General features: G+C 48.0%; 1 protein-coding gene across 1 annotated transcript in view; it reads left to right on the forward strand.

Annotated features, from left to right (window-relative positions):
• The window catches only part of ACER1 (alkaline ceramidase 1), a 36,998-nt gene extending 12,712 nt beyond the window's left edge, over positions 1-24,286 (forward strand). The window contains exons 3-7 of the mRNA XM_073324222.1: positions 8,881-8,995; positions 11,041-11,179; positions 16,913-17,050; positions 20,811-20,948; positions 23,760-24,286. Of these exons, the coding sequence (XP_073180323.1) occupies positions 8,881-8,995; positions 11,041-11,179; positions 16,913-17,050; positions 20,811-20,948; positions 23,760-23,928 (699 nt within the window). The 3' untranslated portion in view covers positions 23,929-24,286. The remainder of the gene's footprint in view (positions 1-8,880; positions 8,996-11,040; positions 11,180-16,912; positions 17,051-20,810; positions 20,949-23,759) is intronic.
• Positions 24,287-26,725: the final 2,439 nt, after the last annotated feature.

A 26,725-nucleotide genomic window follows, 5' to 3' on the forward strand; every position in this document is an offset into this window, starting at 1 on the left:
TCATTTTCACCAGGACAAAATGAATGTAAACTTGCCACCAGATCGGAGTGGTAGCACTTTATACCCACTTTGCAATGGAAACAACTGCGCAAAAAGAAAAGGAGGACTTGTGGCACCTTAGAGACTAACAAATTTATTTGAGCATTAAGCTTTCGTGAGCTACAGCTCAGCATCCGATGAAGTGAGCTGCAGCTCAAGAAAGCTTATGACCAAATAAATTTGTTAGTCTCTAAGGTGCCACAAGGACTCCTCATTGTTTTTGCTGATACAGACTAACAGGGCTACAACTCTGAAACCAGTCTGCTTTGTCTTTCCTATTAAGCTTTCCTCCTGTGACTGGCTTTCTTCCATTGTGGTTTGTTGCTAGTCATTCATTTTCTTTAGAATTTTAGTGGTACTTGCTGTGATCAGCCCCTTAGCTGCGGGCAGGCAATGATTATTTCAGTTACACCAGCTGTCAATTATTCTTCTGTCTGACAAATATCCTAGACCAACGCAAGTGCAATGGTAACTTTTAGATAGCTACAGCTACTTTCCTAAATCCATCTCTAGTCTCTGCTTTGCAAACACATCTATGAAAATAATGTTCCTAACTAGTCTAATGTTGGCCTCCTAGCCAGACACAAAATAAGCCCAAGCCCAGAACGGCCCGCAATCATGATTAAAATTGAACCCAATGGGTACAGTTTTCTCAGGACCCATTTTTGCTTCCTTATCTCATCTTACATTATTTCTATGATTTGTGTGAAGTCACACAGTAAGTCTTTGACAAAGCCAGGAATAGAAGAATCCAAGGTCTCTGTTCTCCCAAGTCTGAGCTCAGATTACATCATCACATATTATTAATAATTATTAATGAAAATCAATCATGGTTGATCATCAATAATGGTAAATTATCATTCTAAATGAGGCTCGTATACCTGCACATCCACCAATGTGATATATGCCATCATGTGCCAGCAATGCCCCTCTGCCATGTACATTGGTCAAACTGGACAGTCTCTACGTAAAAGAATAAATGGACACAAATCAGATGTCAAGAATTATAACATTCATAAACCAGTCGGAGAACACTTCAATCTCTCTGGTCACGCAATCACAGACATGAAGGTCGCTATCTTAAAACAAAAAAACTTCAAATCCAGACTCCAGCGAGAAACTGCTGAATTGGAATTTATTTGCAAATTGGATACTATTAATTTAGGCTTAAATAGAGACTGGGAGTGGCTAAGTCATTATGCAAGGTAGCCTATTTCCTCTTGTTTTTTCCTACCCCCCCCCCCCCCCCGATGTTCTGGTTTAACTTGGATTTAAACTTGGAGAGTGGTCAGTTTGGATGAGCTATTACCAGCAGGAGAGTGAGTTTGTGTGTGTATGGGGGTGGGGGGGATGTGAGAAAACCTGGATTTGTGCTGGAAATGGCCCACCTTAATTATGCACATTGTAGGGAGAATGGTCACTTTGGATGAGCTATTACCAGCAGGATAGTGAGTTTGTGTGTGTGGTTTTTGGGAGGGGGGTGAGGGGGTGAGAGAACCTGGATTTGTGCAGGAAATGGCCCAACTTTATTATCATGCACATTGTGTAAGGAGTTGTCACTTTGGATGGGCTATCACCAGCAGGAGAGTGAATTTGTGGGGGGGGGTGGAGGGTGAGAAAACCTGGATTTGTGCTGGAAATGGCCCACCTGATGATCACTTTAGATAAGCTATTACCAGCTGGACAGTGGGGTGGGAGGAGGTATTTTTTCATATTCTCTGTGTATATATAAAGTCTGCTACAGTTTCCACGGTATGCATCCGATGAAGTGAGCTGTAGCTCACGAAAGCTCATGCTCAAATAAATTGGTTAGTCTCTAAGGTGCCACAAGTACTCCTTTTCTTTTTGCGAATACAGACTAACACGGCTGTTACTCTGAAACCATTCTAAATGCAGTACAAGTACATAGCAGTAAATCAATATTTCCAAGACAACAGGACAGCTGTAAACTCACATAGGCTGGTAACATAAGAACGGCCAGACCAAAGGTCCATCTAGCCCAGTATGGTCAATGCCAGGTGCCCCAGAGGGAATGAACAGAACAGGGAATCACCAAGTGATCCATCCCCTGTCACCTATTCCCAGCTTCTGGCAAATATAAATAAGTGGGAATTAGATACAGATAAATGTATAAATGGAGAAACTCAATAAATCAATTAGAAGTTTGTGACTGACCAGCCCCTCTGGTATCCGCCTGTATTTAGGGCCTAATCCTGCACCCACTGAAGCCAACGAAAGATTTTCAATTGATTTCAATGGGAGCAAGACTGGGCCCAAAGATTGTGGGAAACTCAGGGTAAGGAATTTGGGCCAGATCTTTAAGGGGATTCAGGCACCTAAATCTGAATATAGGCACCTAGTGGGATTTTCAAAAGGCGCACCGCTCCCGTGGCTCCTTGTACAGCACCATGCACATTGTTAAGGCTTAGAGTCTGATTCCACCAAGCACTTAAGCCAATTGTTCCATCAAGTGGGTTTACTCCCCTGAATCTCTAAGAGAAAAGGGTATGGAAAGTTTACGCAGCCAGACGCATTATCAGAGGAATCTCCACCCGGCTGATGGTGGAGAAGAGAAGCCTGTTTTGCTTTTCATGCTTGAAACTGAACTGATCTGGATCAAACTTTTTTGGTTGTTTGTTTTAAATTGCCTCCAGGCTCAGACTCAGCATGGAAAATTTCAGCACAAAAAAGGAACTTGTTTGGGAAGTTATTAGCAGCTAGAAAGAGGGGTTAGAATTGAAGTTGGAATTCAGGCTTAACTAGATAGCATAATGCCTCTCACACTGGCTATTATACCCAGTGCTTTAACCAGCTGGCCCGGCAGTTGTCTGCCAACAAACGGCTGTGGCAGATAACCCATGGCTAGGATACACTGTGCTGAGGGCTACATTCTGCTCCCAGCCCCACTGGGGCTTCTCCAGCAGCAGCAGCTACATGAGCGTGCTGGGCCGCTGGTCAGGGCACTGTCAGGATCGCACGGGTAGAACCAACAGCAGTGGAGTGTGTCCACACTAGTCAGCTTCCTCCAGATGAGCTTCTGCCCCGCACGCGGGATTCTAATCCACCACTGCAGTCCCATTGCACTCTGGGTAGCTGTTTTATTGGTAGATAGCATGGTCTAGTGGGTACAGCATTGGCCTGGGAATCAAGAAACATGGGCTCTATTCCTGGCTCTGCCACGGACTTTATGCAAATCACTTCCCCTTCTGCCTCATGTCCATCTAGGTCAGGGGTCTCAAACTCAAATGACCACGAGGGCCACATGAGGACTAGTACATTGGCCTGAGGGCCGCACCACTGACCACCCCCGCCTCCCCGGCTGCCCTGGCCTCACCCTCACTCCACCCCTTCAGTGACGCCCTGCTCCACCTCTTCCCACCCCTTCCCTGCCCTCATTCCAACCCCTTCCCTGAAATCCCCACCCCCCAACTCCGTGCCCTCCCTGTCCCCAGGGAGTGCAGGAGGGGTGCAGGGTGTGGCAGGGGGCTCAGGGCAGGGGGTTGGGGTGCAGGAGGGGTGTGGGGCACAGCAGGGAGCTGGGGTGCAGGTGGGGTGTGGGGTGTGGCAGGGGGCTCAGGGCAGGGGGTTGGGATGCAGGAGGGGTGTGGGGTGTGGCGGGGGGCTCAGGGCAGGGGGTTGGAGTGCAGGAGAGGTGTGGGGTGTGGCGGGGGGCTCAGGGCAGGGGGTTGGAGTGCAGGAGGGGTGCAGCAGGGGGCTCAGGGCAGGGGGGTTGGGGTGCAGGAGAGGTGTGGGGTGTGGCGGGGGGCTCAGGGCAGGGGGTTGGAGTGCAGGAGGGGTGCAGCAGGGTGCTCAGGGCAGGGGGTTCGGCTGCAGGAGGGGTTCGGGGGTGCCACAAGGAGCTGGCGGGTGGCAGAAAATAACCCCGCGTGCCGTGCGTTTGGGACCCCTGATCTAGGTTGCAAACTGTTTGGGGCAGAGACTGTCTCATGAGGTGTCTGAGCAGTTCCCAGCACAATGGGGCCCTGATCTCCGTTGGAGCCTCTCTCTGCTATTGTGTTTTTATTAATAATGATCCCCCAGTTCTATGAAGCGGCGGCTTGTGGGACACTTCAAAAAGCCTTCTGCAATTCCAAGTGGACTGTGAGTGTCAAACTTCCCTCACTTCTTGGGAACGACCACCGTTTCTGTGGCATTTTCTCAAAATATAGGCACGACTGAGTGGCCCAGTCATCTTTGTCTCTCAGCGGAGGCATTATCTAATGAAGCCATCTGGTGACATCTGAATTACCATAAGTGTCTGCTCAGTACATGCTAAATCTGGTCGGCTTGGTTCTCTGATTCTAAGTCTATGCTGCAGGCTGGCGCGGCATTTTCCAGCTCAGGTGGCCACACACATGCTAACTTTGACCGAGTCGGGACGCTTGAAATAGCCGTGTAGCTGCAGCAGCACAGGCTAGCTGCCTAAGTACTTACCCTGACAACAGTCCCATCGAACTCATGCTGCCTCCCGGGTCGCCGCAAATACAGCGCTATTTTTAGTACACTGCTTTGATCAGAGCTAGTGCGTGTACATCTACCTGGGCTGGGAATTACACCTCCAGCTCCGCTGTAGCCGTGCCCTCTGATCATGGCTTCTTGTTGCTAATGCAGAGGATCCCGTGGATGGGGAGTGGATGGGTGTCAGGCAGAACCGTCACGCTAGTCCCTCAGCCTACCCTTCATCAGCTTGCTTCATCGGTATTTGCTTCTACTGTTAGTAGCTGAAGCCTTGAAGGCCCTAGGGTGTCAGGTAAATCTAGGTCCTGGAACTTGTGAGCAATAATCATTGATTATGCTCACATAATTATTCTCAACCACTCAGGTACAGCATGGTGAGAAAGTCTCTTTGGCTTCTGGACAAAACCGGTTCTCTACCAATCACAGATGTCGTGGTTTGTTCTCCACCCCCACCTGGCCAAATCCTGCTCCCCGTTATAGAGCTGGGTGAAATATTTTCAGCAAATAGTAAATTTGCAGAAAAGTGCATGGGGGTGTGTGTGTCTAATTTGGGTTGAATTTGGCACAGAGTTTCAGCTGAAAAAAAAATGAGAAAAAATTTGGGGGGAAAATGTCAAAACAATGTTCCTTTTTGACAGTTTCCAAATGAACAGTTTGTGCACTTGGTTTCCCATCAACATTTTAAACACTGCAGTCGACACAAATGAAATTCTTTTTTTCATTTTGTGACTCCAGGAAACCTGAAAACAATCAGTTCTGGTTCCAAGTGAACTCAATCCTGCCCTCGGTTTGGCCACTGAACCAAAAAATCAATTATTCCCTCCACACTCTCAGTTCCACCCGTGTTAATCCAGAGACGAAATGCAGAGCAAGTGAAGATCAGGTTTTTCAGCATCACCCAAGAGAGTTAGATGCTCAACTTTCCACTGGCTTTCAGTGAGAGTCGGGCACCTTCCTCTCTATGGTGCTTTTGAAAATCCCATCCAGCTTGATTAACCCTCGCTGCACTGGGCAGCTGGAAACACATCAATGTTTTACTTTTCCATGTGGGCCATTGCTTGTTTAGCTCCAGGGATATTATACAATCATGAATGGGAGGGGAGGTGTGCCCAGGAGACTGTCTCGCTATTAAAAGGTGGCCTAAAAGTCGAAGAATGCCTGTGCCTGAAGGAAAATTCTTTTGGATCACTGATAATGTCCCTTGAACCTGTTTCTTGAGCTTTTGCCATTTTGCTCTTGCAATGCAAGACAGATTCAGAGTCGGATTATGATATGATACAGTGTCTGAAACGGGCCCAGGCTGATACTACTGGGTGGGTGTGCCTGGCAGTGGGACAAAGGTTGATTGGTATGTACAGTCCCGCTCCGCTGGTGACGGTTAGAGCATGAGATGGATTCCAAAGGAGTGGCTTGGAGATACCATCTGCTGAACGACCGGTTTCAGTCTGATTAGAATCTAGGGCAAAGAACAGCCTGGTAGTTCTTGCTGCCTCTTCTGGTATTTTCTCTAGGGGGAGATCCCCTTTCTGTGGAAATGAATTTAGTGCCAGTGAACAGCACTGACCTAAGCCATGTACAGTGCAGGCAGCTTCTTTGGAAAAATCTTCCACACCTGCACCTCTAGCCTGATCTGCAGCATGCCCCGTTACACCAGTCCAGGGCCACCTCGCACCGCCCTGCTATTGCTCAGTCCTCCCTGGAAGCATCTCTGCTATCCCAGTCCAGGTTTGCTCCTAAACTGAGACCGAGAATCTTGCCAAATGATGTGACCTGGACAAATGGGGACCTATAACTCTGACTCACTCTCCTCAAGAGCTAAACCTGTATGTGAACCCAAGAGATGGAAAGCCAATGAACTGACTCACTCTTAGAGGTGAATTCCTGTTGCCATCCCTTTAGCAGCTTGGAGGAGGTCAGCTGCTACTTTCTAATTTTCCAAGGGTTCACGGCTGAGGGGTATGGGCTGACATTACGGCCAACAATATTATAGTGCCTCAGCATCTAGCTGCCAAGCTTAACTGCCCTGATTTCAGCTAGTCTGATATTTCTTGATTCTCATTTGCACAGTTCCCAGCCTAGCATCCTCCTGTACACTATACCTTTCCACTAATCTCAGCTCTTGCTGTGCTTCACAGACTGTATCTTTTGGGAAATCGTGTTGAGATCAGATATTAAGGACACTGTCGCAATGCACAATGAGGCAATCTGTGTGGGCAACCTTAAACATCTATGTTTCCGGTCTGCTGAGTGTTTGATTGAGCAACCAGCGCTAATTCCTTCCGCTAACTCCTGTAATCTGCACTCTGCCATCCTTTCTGTGCACACTTTCTCTTCACTTGTCCTTTGTAATCCCTGTTTGTTCTCCAGGAGCCTCTTTTACCTGGTTTTCAGGAATGTTTTTACAGCCTGTTTGTGATTTTTACATCTTTGGTATGTTTTCTCTGCCTTTCTTGAACAGTTTGTCACTGATCTCATCAGTGGGACTAGTATTTCCTCTTGCGTCTGTTGTGTCACAACCTGAAGATATGAAGGGTAAGGCTGCGCCGATTCTAGTTTTGGTTATATTGCCCAGTCCAGGGTGCAAAAGCTGCAGGATTTAGTGCTAAATGACAACAACAGGCAGATCTCCTTGGCCTGAAAATTCCAGTAAATAAAAGCATCAACTGGTTTCATGAAAGACTTGATGCAATTCAAGATTAATCCGTAAAAGTTAAAGGAGAGCGTCAACATTTGCATCCCAAGTATGCTAGCCTGTGCACCATACCTCTAACAACTTCATTCTAGCCTACAGCCATGTTACCTTGAGCTGAGATCGCTTTGGGTCTCACAAGATAAGCAAAGCCTGATCTTGCAATCAGATTCATGAGATGAATGAGAGTCCAGTCGGATATGAGGGTCCATCCCTGCAGAACTGACTGCAGGATCAGGGCCCAAGTTCGTACCTAGATGGGAGACAAAAGGAGGACCACCTAGGCGAGGCAGGAAGTCATCTTGGTTGTTCATCATCTGGCTCTCTTCCCTCTGGTTCAGTACTTAACAGATGCATCCCAAAGGTGCTACGTTTCAGATGAGGTTTAACGCCAAGCTCCTGACCCTCGTGGTCTGTAGAGATTTCAGGGTACTTTTCACAAGAATCAGGCTGTTAGTTCTGGTGTCCTTGCTACATTTCACCTCTTTCAATTCCTCTTGCAATTTCAACTGGATAAAAGATTCCTCTTGCCCAAAACCACTGTGGGACATTGCTGCACATTGTTAGACAGCTAAAATGTCTTACCCCAGAATTGAGCCAGACTCTCTCCTTTTATTCCCCCTTCAGGCTTGGCACTGGCTACAGGTATAGTGGGGCAGAGCTAGCTTGGCCTATAGGCTCTCTGCTGGTGTGGGCCTCTTTGCCCCATCACACCATCACTGGAGGTTTTTAAGAACAGGTTAAACAACGCCTGTCGGGGTCAGTGTGAGTATACTTGATCCCACCTCAGAGCAGGGGGCTGGACTAGATGACCTCGCAAAGTGCCTTCCAACCCTACATGTCTGTGATTCTAAACATATTAAAACATGCTAATTACTGTAATAACATGTAATTGTTACAAAGTGCTTTGAAGATGGACTGGGAAGAGTCATCTTGTCACGTTAATTTCACCAGTATGATTAACGGATGCTTATTGCTTCATGGGATCACTGTTGTACTGAATAGCTGCCACCTCTCTCCCTCCCCTCCGCCCTAGAGAGCTTCCCACGTAACACCCCATTACTCTGGCCCCAGTCGAATCCCTACCCCATCTATCTTCCTGCTCTTGCCCCATCCCACCCCACCCACACCCCTTGCGAATGCTAGTTCTGCCCCATCCTGGTTTACTGGCCTCTTTATGCAAAGCTCCTCATTCCCAGTCAATACCACCCGGACTCCCTTGTGTGTTCAGGGCTAGCTGGACAGAGCTGGCGGTACTAGAGGAGTTTGGGGAGGAGAGAGGGACAGGGTGGGCGGGTGAACACTGGCATTTCGGTGGCCATGCTTGAGTAAAGAAGCCAGTTTAACCTCACTGGGCCAGACTCACTCCTGACATGTCTCCATTGACTTGCATGGAATTACCCCAGGAATCTGGCCCGAGGACTGGCTTGCTGACTTCAGTCAGAAAGAATACAGCAGTACCCTCCTCCCCAGGAGTCACCCTACACCCATGTTCACCCCTGCTTTTTGACTGACCCCTTCGCCGCTTGCACCTTTAACAACCCCTCACTCGCATACTGTGCTTTTCACTGGAGGTAGGTATCCATTTTATAGAGGGGGAAACTGAGGCATGGAAAGGTGAAGTGACTTGCCCGAGCTGACACAGGTCCTTTGCCCTTTAAGCTGAATGTGTGTGTTGCTTTGTTGTTTTTCAGATCAGCAATGTGAGTTTCTTCCTCCTTTTCCCCATCTTGCTGTACCTGAACCACCAATATGTCCAACAGCGCCCCCTGTCTGCCTATAGCATCTCCTTCATGTTCCTATTAATAGGTATGTTTCAGGGTTATTAAAAGGCCTAACATAACCCCCACTGCCTTCAGCTTTCCAAAGGACCAGACTGTGGAGCGAGATTCTGTTCTGTGCTACCTCTCCTGAGAGATGCTGAAGAAAGGACACAACCCGGGAGAAGCCAAAGATAGCTTTAGGCCCCTAGGGCATGTTTACACTGCAGCGATAACTCTCAGAGCCTGGGTCGATTGACTCGCCGGGTTTCAGAGCCAGGTTCCTCCTGCCCGAGCGGGAAAGTCTACACACTGCTGTTTTTAGCTCCGCAGCCCACGCCCCACAAGCCTGATCCATTGACTGGGCTCTGAGACTTGGCACCATGGGTTTTTCCTTGCAGCGTAGACGTACCCCCGGATTCTGTGCTGCCTGCAGGATTTAAAATGGCCCCAGGCATAAGACTTAAATGGGCTGGTTTGCAGCCCAGAATCCTTGTAGCGCTGAACCCTTCAGGCATGCCAGGGTCTGCAAGGGGGCGGGGGGTGGCAAAAGGCTGTATATGCAAGCCCTAAGCTGCATTTGGACCAAGGGACTTCTCTCCAGCCCCTTTATGTCACCAAAGCAGGAGCCAGAATGCAGCCCAATTATTTATTCCCTGCGGGTTACATATTTTCTCAGTAAAGCCCTGGGGGCCTGCAGGATAGTTTAGCCCTTTCCCACACCGGGTAGGTCTACCCTGCAGCTGGGAGGTGTACACGTGATAGCTTCTCGAGCTAACACGCCAAAATAGCCGTGTGGCCGCCCAAGCACGCACCTAAGACCTCGGATGGGGCTGCACTTGGGTGGCCAGCCTGAGGGGTCTCCCGCCCTGCTGCAGCCAGATTCCTGTTTTCGGCAGGCTCGCTTGAGCACAGCCAGATCATGTACAACTGCCCGGGCTGGGAACCACCCCTCCCACCTGCAGCGTAGATACACCCACTGACGCTTCGAGGAGAGTCTCAGGTTCGCACTTTTGGAGCTACCCTTTGTTCTCGTATTATGGAAAAGGGTGAAAAGAAGAGGGATTGATTAGCCCCTCCATCATCCCAGGACACTTCCCGCAGGTCCCCTCTGCCTCACTTCCCTACAGGCTAAGACGCTGATTCAGGAAGGTCCTTAAGTACATGGTTAACTTTAAGCTCATACCTGCACGGGGATGTGTGCCACCTTAGACAAGTGCCTTGGGACCTTCCTGAATCAGGGCCTCCGTGGGGAGCGAGTCCTTCACAATGTGTAACAGTGACCCAGCCACCCAACTAGCAGCCCTGACAATATTAACGAATTTTCACTCGCATGGGACGAATTCCCTTTATGTAGACTCTGAGCAGAGTCCCCCTGTGCTCTCCGTGGCTGGCAGGGTGGTGCCTAGGAGCTCCCATAGGAAGAAGGGGTGGTGTGTTTATCTGGAAATTGAAAATAGGAGCATGTGCTGTCTGCCATGGAAACCTCCCCTGCCACCCAGTCCCACTGAACGCCAAGGCTGATTCTCATTTGCACTAAGGCCCGGTCATACTTGAAGGCCCTTTTACCTGGCCAGAAGCAGTGTAAAGGGGCCTTAGGATAAAGAGGAATCAGGCCCAAAGGGTTCAGATCTCCCATTCGCTGACTCCTGGCTGTGCTCTCTTGCGGCCCAGGCTCACCAGAGGCTGCATGTCCTGTGCCACGGATACACCAAGCCCCCAAAGGGGTGCCCAGCGTGACCTCCTCTGCTTAAGCCAGGAGTGCTCTTGCCACCTCCCAAGGGAGTTCCACCCAGTTCTCCCCCACTGGACAGGTGGGGCTGGACCTTAGTCTCCATTATAAACATCCAACCCTGCTGTGTCCATTGGGGTTAGACAGGAACAGCAGCTGAGCTGATCTGGCCTAGCGAAGGCCTGAAAGGCAGGGAGGGTTCCTGCAACACAAGCATCAAGGGGCTGGTGGGACGAAACTGAACTGCGGGATCTTCTGAAGCAGAGAATCTCTCCCAGGAATTGCAGCGGACTGTCTCCTTGAGGGGGGTGCTGAGCTGGAAGGAGGAAGGTTATTAACACAACCCGCCTCACTCATTGCAGGTATTTTCTCTACCTACTATCACGTGACCCTGAGCTATGTGGGACAGCTGCTGGATGAGCTCTCCATCCTCTGGACAGTCGCCTTGACGTACACCTTTTGGATCCCAAAATGTTACTTCCCGGGATTTATCAAGGACAGGTACAACCTGGGCGGGACACGTGGTGCAGATTCCAGGGCTGTGACACTATATTGGATTTGTCTGATCCAGAGAATCCCCCATTCATCAGCCAGCCTTACTGAGAGGAGACACCCTGCAGGGTACCATCGCTTGTACTGGGAACCAGAAACCTCATCGTTCACAGGCAGAAGCTCTGTCAATGGACCCATGAGGGGATCCTCCATTCCAAGAGCTCATCTCAGCTGGAGCTGGCTTTCTTTACAAAGCTTACCAGGGGGCTGAGCATGGAGAATTTCAAATACATAGACTTGGCAAGATCGCTCTTACAGGGCGTGTGGCTGAGTGGAGAAGACTTGGGTTTGCCAAGTTAGAGACCTAAGATCTAGCTCCTGTTTGTATAACCTCTCAGTGGGTAGCAACCACTATAATGAGGTTGCCTAATGCCTCCCATTATATGTATTTTCCCAACCACTTTTATTTTAAGAGCTCTAGCGAATTCATGTTCTGGCAGGGTTGCTGGCTTATTAATAAGGACGAAGTTGCTTATTATATCACCAGCTGCTACAAGAAGTGAATTTAGGACACATGGTCTCCCAGTTCCCACCCACGAGGCCTCAGTCAAAGAGTATTTTGATGGAAGAAAGCATGAGGATGAGGGTGATGTTCCATCTTGTCTGTGTCCTCTCCCATATGGGGGGTTCAGTTCAGGATTTCTGCTTCCGCATGATGCAGGGAGATTCTGGGGAGCATGCTCAGTGCAGATGGAATATCAGTGCTTTTAGCAACAAATCAGAAGCTCCACTGAGCACAAGCAAATGGGAATTTTCAGCAGTTTATAAGTCCACCAAATCTGGCTGGATTTTCGTGGGGACAGCAGAAGGCTGCCCCCAGGTCCATCCCCTGCCCAATTTCAAGTTCCTGCTCCAGAACATGGCGATGCAAGAACTCTTAAAATAAAAACGGTTGGAAAAATATTTATAAGGAACAGCATTGGGCAAAATCAATACACTGGTTGCTACCACTCCTCCTTTAGCACTTCCTGTGTTGCCCTCTGATCACTGAAACCTCTTATTTCCTTGTCCTGGTTAACTTCTGGATGGCCTTTGTCTCCCTGTACCTGACCCTGCAGTACCATCCATGCCCAGATGGTCACTCTGATAGGCTGAGGGACATGGCTGCAGCTTCGTATGCAAGAGGATGCTCTGCCTATCCCTGGGCCCTGTCCCCAAGAGCAGAGACTAGGGCCAAATCTGCTCCAATCTCAGGCTTTTTGTCTGAGCCTCAGGCTTTGGGGGGCTTTCTTGAGACTGCCACCAAAATCTCAGGACTGCTGGTTGGAGCTGGGTCACTGCATATAGGTGCTCCCATTGCAGCAAGTGAGAAAGGGTCCCCGAAGACTACGGTTGCCACCTTTCTAATTCCTGGTAACCGGATCCCTGAGGCCCCATTCCTGCCACGCCTCTTCCCCCAAGGCCCCACCTCTTCCCTCAGGCCCCGCCCCTTCTCTGCCTCTTTCCCCAAGACCCTGCCCCCATCGCTTGCTCCTCTCACCACCCGCCCCTGGTCATTCGCTGGATTGTCTCAAGAAGCCTACCTGCAGATAGGAGGCAGTAATGACCCATCACCTCCTCCTGCCCCGCAGTAACCGGGCACTCTAAATGGCACCCAGAAGCCAAAAACCGGACAGGTGGCAAATAGAGCAGTGGGGGAGGAAAGTCCAGACCAGCCACAAAGGAGCCCTGCAATTGTCCTTGTTCACTCACAGGGAGCAATTGTTTTTCTCATGGCTTATTTTATTACTGTTTATTCTGGTTTTGCAGCAGCCCCCCAAGTCCCCAACCAGGACCAGTGGGCCCCATTGTGCTGGGCATTTCCTAGTCCGACTAGCACTATTGCACAATAAAATCCATGAGCGCACCCAGAGGAGTGGCTTAGGGCAGCCTCACAGCGGCAGCTCTGGATTTCTCATTGTGGGGTAAGGGCAGAGTCTGGGGAGACAGTCTGTCTTCCCCCTTCAGGCCGGTGAGACTTTGCTCTCCAAGCTGGGCTTGGTGACACTTGGAGTTTGTCATTTCCAGGCGAAAGAGGAGGTCATCGGGAGTTCACTGCAGAGCCCTGGGCGGGAGGAGCTGTGGAGGGACCTTGCAAGGGATTTGCACGTGAATGCCCCCATGCGAGAGCCCTATTGTTGTTCAGCAATGGGCAAAATCTGAATGGGTTTTCAGGAGAAATGGAGGGTTGTCATTAGTGACAGAACTCCTGCCACTGGGCTCAATCCTGCAGTCCCCTTATGCAAGCAAAACTCCCACTGACTTTGCATCCGTCCTGCCTCTCCGGCAAAGCACAAAGCAGAAGCGGCTCGTGCTTGCAGCTTCTTGTTGCCATTTCCACCTTCTTTTCCTTTGGGAATCCCCAACTCTTCCATGCCCACCCCAAGAGCCAGACAACCCAGCCTTACTCTCAAGGAGCCTTTTGGAAAATCCCCTCTCTCTCCCGCAGAGGTGTGCCTGCTTTCTGGGAAGCTTCCCTTGGAGAACAGACATTCTGGGAGACTCTGTTCTTGGTCTTGTTCTCCTGGGCTCTGCCCTGTTGCTGTCTCAGTCCAACTGTTGCTCAGGTGACCCCTGCCCTCTGCCAGGCACAGCTCTGGGCCTTTCCAGGTGGATAAAGCATACTTGGGCTCCATACTGGGAGACCTCCAGGCAGGAGCTGGATGCAAATTTAGAGTCAGCTGCTGGTTTGGGCTCTGCAAAGGCATGCTGATAGCATGAACCTTCAGGAGCATTTGGTTCTTTGGGACATTTCTAATGGGCCTGTCCTGGACATAAACCTGCCTTGAGTTTCTGAAAGTGAAAAGGCCTGGGGTAGGGGGAGGGCAACAGAGAATGGGACTGCGTGGCAGGGATCATTCACTCAAAGCCTGCTGCAGCAGGCCAACCTTGTCCCGGGGCATCAGGGCAGTGAGCTGGCTATCCTATCGCAGCAGCCTGAAGGGAGGATTTCGGCCGTTTGTCCTCATCTCCCTTCCTGCGGAAGATCCCAGAGATTCAGCTGGGACAGCTACCAGGGAACAAAATGTTGTTTGCCAACATTTAAACACAGGGGTTCCTTCCCAGAGTGATTCAGTTAATAAAACAAACACGGTTTCCTAGCCAAACGGCAGCCTGTGCCGTGTATTAGAGACAGAAAGAAGGAACCACAACGAGACAAGCCGGCAAAAGCATGTGTCCTACGTAAGGGACTAGATCTTGCCTCGTTGTAAACCTGCTTATGCCGTTCTCGCAGTCCAAAGCAGACCTAAAGCTGCCCTAAGCTGACAGCTGAGGATTCCGCCTGAACGGGGGAACTCCCAGGAAGCTGGTGCAGCCAGATCCATGCCGTTTCCTCTTAGCCCTTCTCTGCGGCATGCTGGAGGCAAATGTGCTCCAGCAGTCACAACTGGCATAATGGTCCCTTGGGGACCATTACAAGCTGCTGTCAGAACAGCTTTGAGGGACTGATCCAACACGTCCTGACCCCAGCAGCCTTGGGAATTGGGGCTGATGTATAGTTAACTTGCTCCCACCCACCCTCCCGTTGTGCCCTCCAGGGTGTCTACTTTGGAAGTGTCTGTAGTCCCCATGTAGTGCCAGTCACCTGCCCTTGCTGAGATCCCGTTGCTGTGTAGCCTTCGCCACCCTCCAACCTCCCCACCCCCAAGCTATCACTGGAGAAAGATCTAGGGAGAGACCGCTAAGGAGATGGCAGCCCTGGGCAGACTTGCTAACCAGCTGAGCACTGTCACTGTGAATGTGCACATGGATCACTTTGTGCCTGGGGTGATGGTTAGCCAATCTCAGTTAGGCTCTGCCATGGAGTCCCTCTGAAGCCTTGGGCAAGTCACTTCCTCTCTCTGTACCTCAGTTTCCCCATCTGTACCATAGGAATAACACCACCAACCCCATGGGGAAGGGGTGGGGTGAGGCTGAGCTCATTGTGCAAAACACTGAAAGGTGCTAGAGAAGGGCAACGTTTCATTAATATTAACTAGGGCTGTCAAGCGATGAAAAAAATTAATTGTGATGGTTAAACAAGAATGGAATACCATTTCTTTAAACATTTTTGGACGTTTTCTACATTTTCAAATATATTGATTTCAATTACAACACAGCATGCAAAGTGCACAGGGCTCACTTTGTATTTTTTTTTATTACAAATATTTGCACTGTAAAAAAACAAAAGAAATAGTATTTTTCAATTCACCTCATACAAGTACAGTACTGTTGTGCAATCTCTTTATCATGAAAGTTGAACTTACAAATGTAGAATTATGTACAAAAAAACTGCATTCAAAAATAAAACACTGTAAAACTTTAAAGCCTACAAGTCCACTCAGTCCTACTTCTTGTTCAGCCAATCACTCAGACCAACAAGTTTGGTTGCATTTGCAGGAGATAATGCTGCCTGCTTCTTGTTTACAATGTCACCTGAAAGTGAGAACAGGCGTTCTCATGGCACTGTTGTAGCTGGCATATCAATATATTTACATGCCAGATGTGCTAAAGATTCCTATGTCCCTTCATGCGTCCATGCTGATGATGGGATCAGCGCAGTAATGATCCAAAGCAGTGCGAACCAACGTATTTTCAATTTCATTCTCTGAGTCAGATGCCACCAGCAGAGGGTTGATTTTATTTTCTGATGGTTTGGGTTCTGTAGTTTCCACATCAGAGTGTTGCTCTTTTAAGACTTCTGAAAGCATGCTCCACACCTCCTCCCTCTCAGATTTTTGATGGCACTTCAGATTCTTAAACCTTGGATCGAATGCTGTAGTTATCTTTAGAAATCTCACATTGGTACCTTCTTTGCATTTTGTCAAATCTGCTGTGAAAGTGTTCATAAAATAACCATGTGCTGGGTCATCATGTGAGACTGCTGTAACATGAAATATATGGCAGAATGTGGGTAAAACTGAGCAGGAGACATACAATTCTCCCCCAAGGAGTTCAGTCACAAATTAATTTACACATTTTTTTTTAATGAGCATCATCAGCATGGAAGCCTGTCCTCTGGAATGGTGGCCAAAGCATGAAGAGGCATACGAATGTTTAGCGCATCTGGCATGTAAATACCTTGCAATACCAGCTACAAAAGTGCCATGCGAATGCTTGGTCTCACTTGCAGGTGACATTGTAAATAAGAAGCGGGCAACATTATCTCCCGTCAGTGTAAACAAACTTGTTTGTCTTAGCGATTGGCTGAAGAAGAAGTAGGACTGAGTGGACTTGTAGGCTCTAAATTTTTACATTGTTTTGTTTTTGAGTGCAGCTATGTAACAAAAAAGCCCTACATTTGTAAGCTGCGCTTTCATGATAAAGAGATTGCACTACAGTACTTGTATGAGGTGAATTGAAAAATACTATTTCTTTTATCATTTTTACAGTGCAAATATTTGTAATAAAAAATAATAATATAAAGTGAGCCCTGTACACTTTGTAGACTGTGTTGTAACAGAAATCAATATATTTGAAAATGTAGAAAAACATCCAAAAATATTTAATACATTTCAGTTGGCATTCTATTATTAACAGTGCGATTAATCGTGATTAATTTTTTTAACCACGATTAATTTTTTTGAGTTAACTGTGATTAATCAGCAGCCCTAATATTAACCCTCTCAGCAACTGACAGGGAACTTTCTCCTCCCCGCATTGCTGTGACATGTATAACCCCTAATACTCACTCCCATCTGACTGCCTCCCCTTTCTCATTAGGACTCAGTTTGTCTGGCTGGTTGGCTTCACCACCGTTGTCTGCACCCTGATGTCATTCATCAAACCTACCTTCAACGCTTATCTGCTCAACAGCATTTCCCTCCACCTCCTGTATTTAACACGTCAGGAGCTGAAAAAGTAAGATGTGGGTTTTCTTTGCAGGGCAGTTTGTTTGCACTTTTATTTCATGCTTCTGCAGGCAGGAGTGTAGGGGAAAGCTGACCCACAGACACAAAAAAAGTACACACACACACACACACACACACACACACAAACACACACACACTTGCATACACATAAGCAAAGACGCGAATACATGCACCCAAATGTGCCCACGCAGGCCAAATATGCACACACACAAAGACACACACAAGTGCACCCCCCCCACATGCACTAACGCACAAGCGTGCCAGCACGCACATGCAAAGGTACCTGTGCACGGACAAACATCCTCGCACATGTGTGCACAAACAGACACATACACCGCATCACCAGCACTGCAGTAAATCAAGATTTCCAAAGATGTGCCAAAAGAATACACAAGCACTTTGGATAGACCTACATCTGTCCATTCAGATTTCTTTTGTTTATTTGCCTTGTGCCTCAATCATAGAATCATAGAATATCAGGGTCGGAAGGGACCCCAGAAGGTCATCTAGTCCAACCCCCTGCTCGAAGCAGGACCAATTCCCAGTTAAATCATCCCAGCCAGGGCTTTGTCAAGCCTGACCTTAAAAACCTCTAAGGAAGGAGATTCTACCACCTCCCTAGGTAACGCATTCCAGTGTTTCACCACCCTCTTAGTGAAAAAGTTTTTCCTAATATCCAATCTAAACCTCCCCCACTGCAATCTTTTAACAATCAATAGTACCTGTGGGTAACAGTGGTGAAATTAAACTGAAAATGAAATTGGGGACTTCTCCTACAGTCTGTGAGGACCGTACACCATGGCTGAAATGAACAGAAGTCAAGGTGTACAAGTCTGTACAATGTCTGTGCAAAGGGCTTTGCAAACCTGCAATTTAATTTGTTATTTCAACAGACATAAGCAAATATGTAAGAACCTGGCATGCGACAATTTTCTAGTTTAGAGCCAAATCAGCAGAATTAGCAACCACTCAAAGTGAAGCAAATGCCTTGAATCAATTACAGGATTTAGAAACTGGTATCAGTTTATTTACCAGGTAAGTGTTGTGGGAAGTCAGCCAAGCATCATGTTACAGCGTGATAGTGGACGCTGAATTGCACCCACTGCTGATAAGGTTGCAAAAGGCAACCATTAACACCCCCTCTTTTCACATACTCAGAACTGACCACAGTATCCACCCTTTTGTGTCTGCCTCATGGGGAATTTTTTGGTTAAGCTTGCACTAAACCCCTTCAGCCATTTGGGTGCAACAATTTGCGTGCAAAAATTGTCCTCATCGGACAATTCTAATGACAAAATGAAAGGAAACAAGATACTGAAACCTACTTTAAACAGGAAAACAGTAATGACTGAATCCCAGCCGTAGGGAGACATTCACACAGGCACAAAGGAACCTAGGCGTAACTCAAAGACACGAATCTTGCTTTGGTTCTGTCCATTAGGGCTCTATGAAGAGGAAGGGTGGCCCATTGATGAGAGTGCTAGCCTGCACTTGGGAAGTCTGGGAACGCCCTGCTCTGCCACTGTTACCCTTCTTTAGAAGGGAAATAAATAGCACTCCCCTACCTCACAGTATGTTTGTGAGGATAAATATATTAAAGACTGGAAGCTGCTCAGATGGGGTAATGAGGATTGTATAAACAGCTAAGATAACATCTGCATTAAGTCTATCGCTACCCTAAATGATTGTATCCTAATTCTATTCTCCATGAGCCTAATCTAAAACCTGCTGATGTCAATGGAAAGACTAGTATCAGAGGGGGTAGCCTTGTTAGTCTGGAGCTGTGAAAGCGGCAAAGAGTCCTGTGGCACCTCATAGACTAACAGATATATTGGAGCATAAGCTTTCGTGGGTGAATACCCACTTCGTCGGATGCATTGACTGCAAGGGGCTTTGGAACAGGCCATCAGTTCCAATTCAGGTGGTCCCTAGACAGATACAGGGCCACTGCCTGCATTAAGGCCCCAGTTCAGCAAAGCATTCAGGTACCTGCTTAAGTACATCCCTATTCAGGGAAATAATTGAGCATTTGCTTAAGTGCTTTGGTGAATAGGGATTGGAGTGCTGTGCTGAACTGGGGCTTAAATGACACAAAAAACTCAGGCACAAGGGGGTGAGATAATATCTTTTATTGAACCAGCTTCTGTTGGTTAGAGAGAAAAGCTTTCAAGCTTACACAGAGCTCTTCTTCACGTCTGGGAAACCTACTCAGGCTATGTCTACACTGTAGGGTGACCAGGATGTCCCGATTTTATAGGGACAGTCCCGATTTTGGGGGCTTTCTCGTATATAGATACCTATTACCCCCCACCTCCTGTCCCGATTTTTCACACTTGCTATCTGGTAATCCGACTACACTAGCACTTTGGTTGGTATAACTTGGATGCTGCTCAGGGGTGTGAAAAAAACACCCCGCTGACTGATGTAAGCCACACCGTCAAAAGCGCCGGTGTGGACAGCATTATGGTGGCTGGAGACGCTCGCCCATGGACAAAGCTACCGCTGCTTGTAGGAGGTGGTTTCATTATGTCGACAGGAGAGTTCTCTCCCGCCAGCATGGAGTGGCTACTGGTGAGAGCCTACAGTGGTGCAGCTGAATTGGCACCATTGTGCTGCTATAAACTGGCTAGACATGACCTTAGGGCTGGTCTCCCCTGGCAATTTACAGCCCTGCAACTGTCTCACTCAGGGATGTGAAAAAACACCCCCCTGAGCGCAGCAAGTTTCAGCACTGTAAAGCGCCGGTGTAAACAGCGCACACAAAACTGTGAACAAAGACAACTTGCCTTTCTTTTGAGGATCAGGCTGGCCAGCTGGAACCAACAGACATTTGGGATGGACACTCAGCCTCTCAGAGTGAGCTCATACAGGCTTCGCTGCCCCAAAATCAGAAGGTTCAGGCTCGTCAACCTGAGAAAGAATGGGCAAATTATCGTTTCTCTGAAGATGCTCAGAATCTAGTGAGCTGGGGAAGGGAAGCTCAAATCCAGCTTCTGTCAGTGAAGAGCGATTGGTGTTCCCAATTTGCAGCTGTTTGATGGCTTCTGTGAGGTGGGCTCAGTTCCTAACGGGCAAATGCCCAAGCACATGAAACCACCAGCACAACTGGTATGAATGCACCCTCCTGTTGACAGTCTAAGGAGTATGTCTACATGGTAATCTGTGCAGAAGTTTGCTCTGCCACTCCCTGGGCTGTACTTGTTCTGGGGACAGGGGCTGGTATTTTCAAAAGAGCCTAAGGGAGTTAGGAGCTGAAAATGCTCCAATTGGAGGTAGGTGCCTACCTCCCTCATACTCTTTTGGAAATCCCACCTGAATGTTTCCAGGATTGTCAATCCTGCACGTTTCATCATCACCAAACCAGGGCTTAATTTGTAATGAAAGAGGTGCTGGGGCTCACGCCATTTTTTTACTTTCATAACTGATGCAGCAAGCCCAGAGGTGCCGGGCTATGAATTGCCAGGCCCAGAGGTGCCGGGCTATGAACTGCCAGGCCCAGAGGTGCCAGGGCTCAGCCCTGGCAAAAATTAAGCACTGCACACTGCCATTTACATAAATCAAATTGCTTCTGGAACAGCAGGAAAATGTGGTCTGTCCATTTCCAATGGGAAGCAGCCAAGTCTTGCTCTGATATATCAAGGTTGGCAAATCAAATCTAACTGTTGCTTTTTAAAAATGTATTCTATACTGAAAGGACAATTTTCTCCTAACCTCAAGACACCAATCTTTCCCCCACTCCTCTCTCCCAGGTGCAGTAACCCACGTGTTCACCGCACAGCTGCGTTCATGGTCATGTGGTGGGTGCTAGCCATTAGCTGCTGGTTAAGCGACAAGTGGTTCTGTGGATTTTGGCAGAGGATCAACTTTTGTTACCTTCACAGCTTCTGGTAAGAGTGGCTGTTTCTTCCCCAGTGCTGCTTTGACTCAGTAGGGAAGTTGCTATGGGGAGTTACTCCACAACGGGAAAATCCATCTTGCTGATTTCAGAATGGAATGCCCAGAGACAGCCTGGGAGTTTAGGAGATCAGAAAGCACTTGGGGGGGGGAGAGCATGAGAAGCTCTATGGTGATGTGAAATCAAGATTAGGGTTGATAAATGATCCCTTACTGTTATATACATTTTCATTTTTTAATTCTTTTAGGGTGGGAGTTCCAAAGGAACCTAAGGGAGTCAGGTCCCTAAATCCCATTGGATGGGTGTGCCTAACTCCCTTAGTCTGCTTTGAAAATCCCAGCCTCAATCTTTATTTCTCGAATTGGCTGAAATTTTTCTGAAGGACCAGTTGTCTGTCGGAAAAATGCTGATTCAACAGAGCTGAAGAGTTCCACCGGAACGTGTCGATTCTGTTGAAACTTTCTATGAAAACCAGAGAGACAAAGTGGGTAGGGTAGTATCTTTTATTGGACCAACTTCTGTTGATGAAAGAGACAAGCTTTTGAGCTACACAGAGCTCATCTTCCGGTCTGGGAAAGGTACTTAGGGCTTGTCTACACTTAAAACGCTGCAACGGCACAGCTGTTCAGCCATAGCACTTCAGTGAAGACACCATCTACACCAAGAGGAAGCATTCTCCCACTGGTGTAGGTATTCCTCCTCCCTGAGAGGCAGTGTGGTAGCTAGGTCAATGGGAGAATTCTCCTGTCAGCCTAGCGCTGTCTACACCGGGGTGTCACGGAGTGTGGGGGAGTCCGGGGCCTGCACCCCTCTTCCTGGGATTCACTGAGACTCTCAGCCAGCCAGTAAAACGGAAGGTTTATTGGACAATAGGAACACAGTCTAAAACAGAGCTTGTGGGTACCCCCAGGACCCCTCAGTCAAGTCCTTCTGGGGGAGCAGGGAGCTTAGACCCCAGCCCTGGGGTTCCCTGCGTTCCTCCACCCAGCACCAAACTGAAACTAAACCCCCACAGCAGGTTCCCTCCTGCAGCCTTTGTCCACATTCCTGGGCAGAGGTGTTACCTCCCCCTTCCCCTCCTGGCTCAGGTGACAGGCTCTCAGGTCTCCCATCCGCAGGGCACATTCCCAGGTCAACACTCCCCTCTCCCTGCTGCGTCACATCGTCACACGGGGGCTAGGTTGGTTTAACTGTGTTGCTCAGGGGTGTGGGTTTTTCAGTTATACCGACCTCATTTGCTCATGTAGACCAAGCCTCAAAAGTGTCGCAGCTAAATACAAGGTGGAACAGATTGTTTAGCATTTGTATTTAACACATACTGTAAAAGACCATTCAAAGTGAAGTGGCCAGTAAACACCTCAGGCAGCCTGGATGGCTTTCCTTTCCGGCAGCTCACCCACCTGCCAGTCTCCCCAGACAGCTGACTCCCTGGGTCCCCGGTCTGCCATCTTCCTGGGAAGCTGGATCCCTGGGCTTGGCCCAGGATGTTTTAAAACATTCCCTTACAGTTCTTCCAGAATGGACTTTCTCAACCATTTCTGTTCTGCAGAAACTCTCACACATTTGACTTTTTGTTCCAGTTTGTAACTAAATTTTTGTCTGAAGTGTGAAACTTCCTGCAGGATGGAAATTCCTGTTTCTGCACAGCTCTATTTATTTGACACTTTCTGCAATAAGGACTGCATCCTGAGGTCCTGATTCAGTTTTTACTCACAGTCTGTCTCACTACAGCCTATGTCGGCATAATTTTTGTCACTCAGGGGTGTGAATATTCCAACGCCCATGAGCGACATAAGTTACACTGACATAAACACTCGTGTGCACTGTGCTATGTTGGCAGGACAGCTTCTCCCACTGACATAGCTTCCGCCATTCATGGAGGTGTTTTTTTATGCTGACAGGACAGCTTTCTCCTCTTGTCATAAAGCTTTTTCATCAGACATGCTGCAGCAGTGCTGTGTGTATAGACATGGCCTCAGTCTTTACTTACACAAAACTCAGTGAATGTTTCGCACCACTCAATTGGCCCTAACAATTGATTAAACACCATTTAAGCCCTTGGCACTAGCCAAATACATTCTTACCAACCAGACCTTTTCTTACACTGTTCTGATTAAATAGCAGTCTATGCCTTTTTCTTTCCATATGCTGGATCTCTTCTCAGGGAGCTGTATCAATTGTCATGTTCTCTGAATTCTCTGAATAACCGACAGTGAAGGAGAAGGATAATAATTTGCTTTCACAGGATTTATAGCTGCCTGAGTGGGTCAGCCACTTTGTTCAAAAACTCCATGCTCAGGGAGCATCTCCAAATTCCACCTCACAGCTAAATGTTATGAGACCTGAGATCCAAATGATCAGGCCCTGAAATCCAGAACATACAAGGCCAGACAGCATATGATTTCTTGATAATTTGGTTTTGATCTAACTGTGTAGCTGTAGCCACACTGTGGCTGGAATTGTTCTAGCATCCATCACATTATCAGAGCTCAGTGTAGACTGAGTTTTGGTTTGAGAATTAGGAGAGGGTAATGACTGGGCCAAGACCTCCGATGGGGTTAGTTGGCCACTGACTTCAATGGAGCCACATGGATTTACACCAGAATCTGGCCTGGTTTGTGTCGAGCGACGTGGTCTAATGTGTTCTTCAACAAATCCACACCATACTATCCTGGCAACTACCGTGTGGCTGGAATACTTTCCACCGTCATATGGACAGGGGCTGTGTTGTTGCAGAGAGCAAGATTTACTGGCTTTGGTGTTGCCGCCTGCTTCTCACACCCATTCTTTGTTTCTTTGCCAGGCATGTACTGATATCCATCGCTATCCTCTATTGCTGTCCCTTGTTTATCTACTTCGATTCTCAGTACGAGATACCTTCCTTTGAACCGGAGCTGGAGTACTGGCCTAGTGACTCCTGGCCAATTGCACTGCCCTACCTTGCTCTGAGGACACCTTACAAACGGTGTTAGGGTGAGGTGCTGTCTTTCAGATCCCTGGCATACATTGGGAGGGGGAGGAGTGCCAGAGCACAGCCATTTTCTGCTAAAATACCCAATTCTCTCTGTGCGTTGCTTTGAATGGCTGTTTGGATGCCACCATGGTGACTGGGGTGCAGCGCCTGGTGCTAGAGACTGACTGTGACGTCTGCACAGTTGGAAGAATCCAACGTTGTCCTGAGTTCACACTTTGCACTGATCCCCAGGGAGAGGGGGTGACCCCGGCTGGAGGAATCACACTAATAAAACAGGTTTCAGAGTAGCAGCCATGTTAGTCTGTATCCGCAAAAAGAAAAGGAGGACTTGTGACACCTTAGAGACTAACCAATTTATTTGAGCATAAGCTTTCGTGCATCCGATGAAGTGAGCTGTAGCTCACGAAAGCTTATGCTCAAATAAATTGGTTAGTCTCTGAGGTGCCACAAGTCCTCCTTTTTATTAATAAAACAGAAGCCAAAGTGCTGGCAACTGGCTATGGGTCTGCTATGATTAACATTATTGTTATTTATTGATGTATGTGAGACCTCTCATGAGTGTTGTGTATTATAGCTATAGACAATGATGACTGCCGGAACACATCTCTGTACCTAATTTCACACCCATTGTCTGTGAGTCACTTGGACAAAGATTTCCACCAAAGCATCCGTCTGCCACCTGATCCTGAGAGGGCTAGATTTTCTAAGTGATAGATGATGACTGGGTGTCCAAAGAGGGGCGAGATACAAGGAGCCATTCCCTCTTACAGACCCTGGGTCAGAGCCAGGTGTAATTGCAGTCCTTGCAACTCTCCTGAGCACAGGTGCTGCTCCCTTCTACTGTTACCTGTAGCTCTGCTAACCCTATAGGGGGCATCCTTGGTGAAGCTGCTAACACGAAAGGCCTAACCGGACATGCAATCAAGCTGTGTTCTCTCAGTGCATTCTCCCAGCATGCCTCGTTTCTGCAGAAGGCATGGAGATGCAATCTCTTCTCGAGTCCCTCCTATGAAGGGTGCAGCTGAGCATCACACCCATCACGGGCCCAGATCCTATCAGGCACAATGTGGTCCTAAACCAACAGTACAGCCAGCCATAAAGTGCTCTGTGCTATTACAAACCATATACGCATTTTAGGAAAAATTCCCTTCACTCACTGCAGAAATGCAGCCATCTCTGGGGTGGGATGCCACAGCAACACTGGGACCAGAAGGAAAGATACTGCATCTATGGGCACAGTTCTGAGCTTACTCAGACTAACATTACACTAATGTACCCCCACTGGGGTTACTCTGGCTTTACACTGGTGTAACTGAGATCAGAATTTGACCCAGTAAGTGGGTTGAGAAGGTGATTCTGTCTTCCTCTGTAAACCCTATGGTTCATTGTCCAGTACCAAGTCAGGAATCTGGGAGGGAAGGGATCAGAAACACAGTATCCACCACCCAGCTATACTTAGAGCACTTTGGGTTTATCCTTCTGTAGCTATGTTCACTTGATTTCCCAGACTTAACCTCCCCAGCTCCGCACCCTCACCCCAGCTAAAAAACCATCTCAGATTACACAGAGCTATTTTAAGATCCATTTCTCTGCTCTCCATGGAGCCAACTCTAACCACACAAAATCTACCCAGAGCTATCACCCCAACTTCCAATCAACCCAGCATCCAAGAAGGTTCTGTCCACTTTCGTGAGGTGTTCACAGAACAACGAGGAGCTGATCTAGAAGCACGTATGAACCAACCCAAACCGGAGACTTCCAGGTGAGCAAAAGCTCCACAGATTCCCAAACCAAAGACATTCTCATAAATTCTGAGCTTTGGAATCCCTCCAGCTTCCTGCCCCTCACTCCCTCTCCCTGTGTTGCATGCACACCGGAGCTGATGGTTGGTTTTTGATAAGGCACATCGAAGTTATAGGTGACAAAGGGATCAGTCTCTCTGCCCAGCTGGGAGGTTGGATTAAGTACAGGACTTGGAGCCAGGAATTACTGAGTGACAGTGATTCCATCTATGGCTTTGGGTGAGTTACTTCACCCGTCTCTGTCCCAGCCTCCGTGTAATGGGGGTAACATTGCTGTCTCACCTCCGGGGGATTGTTAAGATTAATTAATGTTTGCACAAGGCTTTGAAGACATACAGCACTGGGTAATTGCTCAGGATGGTAATCATGCCTCAGGGTGTTTGGAAAGTCAGATTCACAAACCAGGATTTGTTTTGATATGATGTGAAGCACCATGTAAGTGCTAGGTATTATTATTATTATTAAATGAAGTGAGTTGGCCCATGCCTGGGAAACTCGAGTGATGACAACATCTTCCTCTATGGCCCTCCCTACCAGAGGGAAAGATTTAGCAACTGTCAAATTCCCTTGCATCCCTAGGGAGAGTGGGGAGTCTGAGCTCAACCATAAGCAGCTACGTGGTTTAAAAAGTGTTAAATCCTGTCTACACTTGGGGTCTACACTTGTGGTCAAGCACATGTTGCCTGACATGTTTTCAAAAGTGAGCTATTTTCCTAGTCTAGACAGGGACCTCGCTAGCTTGCAGGTGTCAGAATTACTGTACATGCTGTGACAGGGTCGGACCAGATGGCTATAGGAGAGTAATTTTTTTTTTAAGCAAAAAAGGTGTTTTTTATTTGCATAACACACTTACAAAACAAAACAACAGCATATGCAATGTGTAACACAGCAACCAATCACAATTGTTTTCTCATTAGCTTCAGGGGAAGGAAGTGTTCAAGCTTGCCTGGGCCCAGCGCGGGGGGCTTCCTCGACTCACATGGTCTTCCACCC

The sequence above is a fragment of the Lepidochelys kempii genome, chromosome 25, assembly GCF_965140285.1.
Source record: "Lepidochelys kempii isolate rLepKem1 chromosome 25, rLepKem1.hap1, whole genome shotgun sequence".
Lineage (NCBI taxonomy): Eukaryota > Metazoa > Chordata > Testudines > Cheloniidae > Lepidochelys > Lepidochelys kempii.